Genomic DNA, 7,466 nt, shown 5'->3' with positions numbered 1-7,466 from the left:
TCAATTAAATAAAGTATTACTCCTTCAACCTGGTGTATCCGCTTTGTGTGTGTCAGTTTTCTCCTGTTTTAATCCAACAAGAGAGAGAGGGGGTTTGCTTTCTTGATGGCCGTGCAGAAGGAAGGATCTGGACCGTTAAGCAGGCGAGTGCGTGAACGGTTGTTACGTGTCGGGAGCCATTCCGCCCGGTTAATATGCTTTCTATGGAGGCCTCTCTACAAAATCAAAATTTTCCGAAGTTGTTTGTTATACTGATATTTTATTTTCTTATTATTTTTTATGGTTACGGATATTTTATTGTTAGCATATTATTTTTATTTTATTATACTCTTTGTTTTGAATATGTTTATCGTTTTTAAACATCTATATTATATTTGTATGTTTATTAATTGTTTGTACATCATCCTATATGCTTTCAATGAATAGCGTTTTTAGCTATGTTTCTTTCACAGGGTCGGCAAACTGCGATTTGTGTGTGTGTCGTGTGGGGGTGGGGGGGTGGTTTTGTTTTTTGGCCTTACCTAGATCATGTAAGGAAAATACTACACTGCACACCCTCCGCTCGAGCTGCTCCAGCTACAGTCGCAGGGAACCCCACTTGAAGGTTTTTAAATAAAAATCTCAAGTGGGACGCCTGTGGACTGAGGGAGAGGGAGTGTGCACCGAGAAGTCCAACGGTATGTCTGTCAGTGCCACCGCATCCAATGTATATAGCGCCAGACGCAAAATTAAGTCGCTCCCTCAGCCCAGTTTTTTCGGTTGGGGGGCGGCGCCCGCCGGGGGCGGGGTTGCCGCTTACTTTAACAAATGTAAGAAAACACTAGAGGCACACATTGGGGCACACCTCCCTCTCTCAGCTAAAGTGCACGGGACCCACTTAAGATTTTTAAATAAATCTCAAATGGGTCCCGTGCATTGTAGTTGAGAGAGGAAGGTGTGCCTGTAGTGCCACCCACAATGTAAAGCCCAGCCCAAATTTGAGTCGCTCCCCAGCCCAGTTTTCAGTGTAGAAGGCTCATACTGCTTAACCAATGGGAAAGCTTTTTGACATACGACCGAATCCAATACATGTCGTACCACAGTGACCCAGGTCCAAGCTCGTTCCCCATTTACTTTATAGGCCGATTTAGTTTCAATCTTTGTCATTTTTACAAATTGTAATTTAGCCCAAAGCTTAATGTTTTTATCGCTTTAAACTCTCGTGTGATTTTCTTCTTCCCAATCAAATACCATTTGCAAGATGGTAAGCATATTTACAATCAACCAATCTAACTTGCAACTTGTTAAGGTGGACAGCATACTGACCACTAGCACCCAACTTTGTACAGACATTTTATTCTCTGGTCATTTGCCAGGATTAGCATCCGAGAAGATAACCAAAAAAAAGGGGAAATCTGGGAGAATTAATACGGCATCTTTACAATTAGGATAATATCCAGCAGAGAAACAACTAGTTCAGGCACAAAATTTCTCCAATTTTCACCAATCTGATGTACCTGAGCTATGAATCGTACTGCTTCCTCTCTTGCTGTATAAATCGAAATATCCTAGCCGCTGACTCTGTAGCCAACCTAGCATTACGCGGTATAACCCTGATCACACCACTCCGGTTGCATTTATCAGCCGACTCCGATGCCCTTTTACTGCCATTTGAATCAGACAAAGGCAATGAATTCTTTTCTCCATTTTGTGCACTTCCATTAGGACATGTCACTGTGCTTCCTTGCGTGTCACAACCTTTTGATCCCTGAGACTTCTGAAACTGACCAGAAACATTATCATTCTTTGGATTTGATTGTTCGATGGTAGATGATGACATGATTGGCTTTGTGATTGGAGTATTGTATGGAGATGGGAAGTAAATTGGAGGTTGTTGATGATATGGAGCCATATTAAAATCCATAGATACCGCAGCAAAGCTCAGAGGTGGATAGTTTCCATAGATAGGGGGTGTGAAGCTCGGAGTTGGAGGACAAGAACCAGGATAGGGTTTATATATAAGTCCTTCAGAAGGGGACATCACAGGAACCAGCCATTGATTCTGGTGTGGATTGAAACACCAAGGATTTGGTCTATTATCAGGAGCTGAGGGAACTTGATTATGCTCGTTTCTTGTGTTCTCTTCTAGGGTTTCTGAGTTATCCTTTCGTTCCTTGGATGAAGCTTCTTGTTCAATATTTGGTTGATGAGACTTCTCTGAAATGTCAGGCGTTGTAACCTTTGTGGGTATTTTTGAAGGAGACTCGCTTAAATAAACATCAACCTTGATGGCATCTGGGCATGCAGCGAGCAACTTCTGCACCTGTGTGAAGAATAAAATTTAAATTTTTGTTAGTTATTTGGTGTGTTTGACGTATAAATGAGTATCGACTGAAGGTAACATACCTTTATCAATCTATGTAGCTCAAACACTTGTATTGAAAAAATTCTCTGTTGACTGCAAAAAAATCAAGATTGGCCACTTGATCACCAGAAAAAGAAATAATCGAATTAAAAGATATTACCAACAAAGATTAGCAGATGGGCTGAGAAAATTAGAGGAAAGCAGGTAAACATTTGTTGTATAATTATCTAACATTTGTTTCTTCACTGTCAACAACAATGAAATTAATAGAATGCTCTGTTATTGATAAGAATATCAACATTTTGCATGTACTCTCAGGGGTGCATTACCACAAAAAAAAAGAAGGAAAAACTGCTATTGAAGAGCACACCAACATTTTTAAAAGTATTACAGGCATAATAACTAGTAGAAGAGCTTGTAAGACATGTTAATGACTTAAGAGAGGTCATCAGACCACATATCGCCTTAACAACATAATATGAGAAATGTCAGTGGAAGGATTCCTCCCTTTAAAGTTCAGGAGGAAAAAAGCAAAGCAGTGGATACTTACTTGACTATAGCTCTTCTTGCTTTCCAGAAATGCTTAGGACCGATTACTCCAACAACATCGTCAGGACATACAACCATGCTTGGCTCAGGGTCCAGCAATGAGCCCTCAGAGACTTCCTTATTGTCTAAGTCTTCAAGTTCCAGCGACCTATTATCCTTGTGGTTACTTTCTTGACTAACTTTTTCTGCTTCACTAAGAGCAACATGACTGTTCTTAATTAAGGTTTCAGAACATGATTCTCTTCTATCGGTTAGATTATCTCCTTTGTCCACAACATCAAATCCTGAATCTTTAACAGCATAAGCAGCATCTGTATCGTTTTCATCTAAATATGTCTTGGCAAAGTTTGAGGATTCGGAAAATCTTATTCTGAAATCAGGTACCATGGCAGCTTTGTTAACGGAAGCTGATGTGTGTCTTTGTTCAACATGGTTGCGTTCAATGTTCTTTAACATCACGCCTTTAGTATATGTTCCTTTCAGTGTCTTTCCAATAGAACTTGGAGATGAACTAGAAGAAATCTTCGGAGGATCTGTGACACACCATGGAGTCAATCTGTCGGACTCAATTTTAGATAACATTTTATTGGAAAATGTGGCAGTTACGGACTGCATAAAGGTAGGAACCATAGAGTCATCACTATCGTCAGAGAAACTCTGACGAGATTTCTTTGCATTAGTAGGGTCAGATAGGTGCAATGAATTACCAGCTGAATCATTTGCACTAAAAATATCATTATTAGCTTGCCTTTTGGAAGATCTTAGAATTTCTATTCTTGTGGAAGTGAGACTCATATTGTCAGAGGATTGAAAATGAACCCTTTTCTCTAAATGGACTGATGGCTGAGCAGGCACATCAGGAGGAGGGAAGACACTCTTCTCTTGACGATAACCCTGCAAACCATATAATAGACCATTAACATCAGTCCTTGTGCACTTGTCAGCAAAAAATGATCACCCCACGTTTGGAATCAAAAGTATAATTGCTTGAGAATTTGACTCAAAATACCTGCAGGTCATAGTCACTTAATGCCCAATACTGTAAGTTCACATACGCATGCAACACACAAAAGACTAGAGAGTTTTATCTCAAGTATGCATGGAGAGTTTATTTCAATAGCAATCCAAAGAAGAATAATAGTCTATACTATAAATTGTAAAATAATTTGGGCAGGCAAATTGGATGCGCGAATTGAATTTTAAGCAAACAAATAAAAGTAAACAAATTCAATACCCACAATTAAATGCACCAAGATTAAGATTTCTTTCCCCTCGTAACAACGGTGGAGTCTAAATGCAATATAGAAAAATGTAGGTGATAATTGCGATCAAAAGAACTAACCTTTTTCTCAAATTGCAAGTTAAATTAAGAGCAGACTGAGAGACATGGGATGGACCATAAGGTCACCAAAAGAAAGGACGACCTCCAAAGAGAGCAATTCCTCTTGCACAATATTTATAAAATTACAATTCGATCCTGGAGCCCACTGGTGATAAGGTTGAGAACCGAAATCTAATAGAGCTAATAATACTAAATGGATAAGAGGTGTGAGCTATTTAAACCAGAGGTGTAAAGAGACATATGTGCTCCTTTTTTCCTTCAAGAAACTGCAACCTGGAGAGTTTTAGGTGGACCGTGGAACCATCTCATATAGAAAAGAAAATGGAATATATAGTTCCAGATTTTCGAGACATATAACTTAGAGCTTCAGGACGAACTAATGAGATACAATTAATTATATAAAGGCTGTCAGAATAAGATATTCCTGCAGCTAATCATCAATAAATCAGACTTATCAGTAGGATGAAAGTTCTAACCCACAGAAAAGATGATAGCACTTTAAGAGTTAAGTAAATGTTAGTTCTGTGAGATTTCAAAACACAAAATTCTATCTTTGCATAAAGGGTAATAATGTTTCCAAACAACACACTCCCAAGAAATCTTGATAGTTAAGATGTTCGGAACTGTATGCTAACAAAAAGAACAGTATTTGATTGTTAGCCCACAGAGATCAGGAGTCACAAGAGACGCAGTTAAATTAACTGCTTGGGTAAAGTCAGCTGTTTACAAAAATTAAAGTAATGATTTGATATGGAAATATTCTGATAAGAAGACTTTACTCAACAATTCAGTGCAATTTCCCATTTTTTCATGGAAGATTTGAAAACTCCAACGATGAAAGTAACATCAAAGAAAAAGGAAACTGAATATCCAGAAATAGTGAACAAAGCAAAGGGTCACAACTGTAATGAAAAATATTAAAAAAAACTAGCTGATTACCTAAGATAAAAGTATTAAGTAATGGCGCAAGTATAAGCTTTTAAGGAATTGAACTTTTTTTTAGGCAACAAGACTGCAGAACTCCTAAAATAGGTAAGAATAAAGAGATGTGTAGTACACTTACTGGTACAGTATATTTGTACGATGCACAGTTCAAACGATACTCCAATAGAAATGCAAGGTAAGTTATTATAATGGAGAAACGAGCAGATGAGTGACTGAGCTCCATTTAGAATTTTCATATGTAAAATAGATTTATTAGACATACTACATGCTTACACATTCTTGTGTTTTATTTGTAAGCAAGCATGCATTATAATTTGCTAACTGAAGCAAAGAAGTGGGCTATTAGAAGCAAACTGATGAATTACGTAAACTAAAAATTTCATTAGAAATAAGCAACATTAGAATCTTGAACAAGTAAAGACAGAATAATCAAGGGAACTGCCCCTTAACCATCATGGTCATGATCATCACCACTAGGTCATCATCATCACCACTTGATCATCATCATCATCATCATCATCATCTTGGTCCTATTTTTATTAAGCGTTGCATTTGAACTTATCTTCCTCTTAAGTTTTAATACATTTAATTTAACTATTGTATGCTTAAAATTAAAAAATCATATCTACTCCTCTATACTTAAAAGAAAGATCCAAATTTTAATAAATTTGATTTGCTTTACTGTTTATGATACAGTAAAATAGTGCAGCATGAATAGTAACTCCAAGCTTTGGTGCCAAATTCCAAGGTAAGGCGACTATGGCAATTACAATGGAACTTAGGAGGCTGGTTGGGATAGAACTGCCACATTGGTTAGTGTAAACTCATGCAACCAAGGAGCAATTCTTAAAGAAGATGCAGCAAGCATGATAAATTTGTTACACGGTAGCATAAACTATAAGGCATAAAATAATTCAAAGGGCAGACAATAACATACATAAACTAATCTCCCAATCACCATAAGCCCTTAAAAATGACTCAGAAGCTCTCAATCTCTTTGCCCATCAAGTTACACTCATATAACCAAGCACAAGACTAAGATCACGCTGAAATTCTTTAACAATCAATCAGCGCAGAACAATTAAATGAAATAACAGCATCCTAGATGAACCAGATTCATAAATCAGACCTCCAAACAAAGAAGCTGAGATCATAAAGAACAGACCTTGCTTGAAGACGGAGAATCGCCCAAGCTAGCTGGTTTATGCGAAGCAGCCGATGGCCATGAGTTCAATCTCTGCGAGGGGATGCTGAACTGCCCATAGAGGGCCATCTTGTTCCTCGGTGGCGCTCTCGGCCCCCCTTTCTCTCTATCATTCACGTGGAGCCTCGGAAAAAGAGGCTCTACCATCTTCTTTCCTTCTTCTTTCCCCCCTTTCATCCCACAAATCTCGGATCAATAGATAAAGACCCAATCTTTCAACTTGCTGACAAATTTTATTTCGGAACAAGATGAGATCTTTAAGACAAAAGCCCCACAGAAACTCTGCAAACCCTAATCTCAAACCCCAGACGGAATCCCCAAACCCTTTTCCGCCAAATCAAATCTCTCGCATAACAGCATCAAAACCCTTTGACGTAGAAAACGGATGAAGATTTTAGCAACCCCATACGCAAAATCCCAAATTCAAGGCAAAAAAAAAAAAGAATCAAAATTTTCGTTGCAAACAGCTGATAAATCTCAGAGATCTTCAGCCCGAAATCCCCCAGAAAACGTTATTAACCGAAAGAAGAAGAAGAAGAAGAAAAAACCAATCCGGCTTCGTCTCTGACTCGCATCAACCCATCTTTCGACCGAAAGCAACCTCAAAATCCCTTAACAAACTTCAATCTGCCAAACTAAATACAAGTTCTTCGACGGAAAGAGAAGGGGGAAGAGTGGAGGACAAGATAACAGGGGGAAATCTAATACCAAATGTTGGGTGGAAGATGTGGGGGAAAAGAGAATCTAGAGAGAGAGAGATAACGGAACAGTGATTTGGTGGTGGATGGAGATTGGAGAAGGGGGAGGAGATCAATATCGCAGCCGTCACTGCCGCAGTGGGGAAAGCAACGCGGAAAAGCGCAAAGGGAGTGGGGCCCAAAGGCCAGCGCGGAGGTGCGCTTTTTTGTCTGGGGGGGCGAAAGCGTCTGTCTGAATACGTATCATCGTATGCGACTGAAATCACCTTGTTCCTTTTTTTTTAGTTTACTTTTTAATATGTAATTAGCTACGTGGCGTGTTCATCTGCCACGTCCCGTGGACTACAGAAAATTCCTTTGGAAAAACACTACAGGCACATCTCC

General features: G+C 38.8%; 1 protein-coding gene across 1 annotated transcript; it reads right to left on the bottom strand.

Moving 5' to 3' along the window:
- On the bottom strand, positions 1,253-7,254 carry LOC109840095 (protein HEADING DATE 3B-like). Its single transcript, XM_020408608.1, has 4 exons — positions 6,346-7,254; positions 2,895-3,787; positions 2,386-2,437; positions 1,253-2,302 (listed from the first exon to the last, which is right to left on the bottom strand). The coding sequence occupies exons 1-4, from the start codon at positions 6,559-6,561 to the stop codon at positions 1,502-1,504; spliced, it is 1,962 nt and encodes a 653-aa protein (XP_020264197.1). The 5' UTR covers positions 6,562-7,254; the 3' UTR covers positions 1,253-1,501.

Source organism: Asparagus officinalis, chromosome 5 (genome assembly GCF_001876935.1).
Source record: "Asparagus officinalis chromosome 5, Aspof.V1, whole genome shotgun sequence".
Classification (NCBI taxonomy): domain Eukaryota; kingdom Viridiplantae; phylum Streptophyta; class Magnoliopsida; order Asparagales; family Asparagaceae; genus Asparagus; species Asparagus officinalis.
The sequence above is the reverse complement of the archived record's forward strand: the minus strand, read 5'-3'. Positions and strand labels throughout refer to the sequence as shown.

What these genes read in the sequence shown, in the direction of transcription:
- LOC109840095 (XM_020408608.1), bottom strand. Translation starts at nt 6,561, where the DNA reads ATGAAAGGGGGGAAAGAAGAAGGAAAGAAGATGGTAGAGCCTCTTTTT. An exon ending in ATTCTCCGTCTTCAAGCAAG is followed by an intron (nt 3,788 to 6,345) that starts GTCTGTTCTTTA and finishes TATGGTTTGCAG; the next exon opens with GGTTATCGTCAAGAGAAGAG. An exon ending in GCAAGAAGAGCTATAGTCAA is followed by an intron (nt 2,438 to 2,894) that starts GTAAGTATCCAC and finishes ATTTTTTTGCAG; the next exon opens with TCAACAGAGAATTTTTTCAA.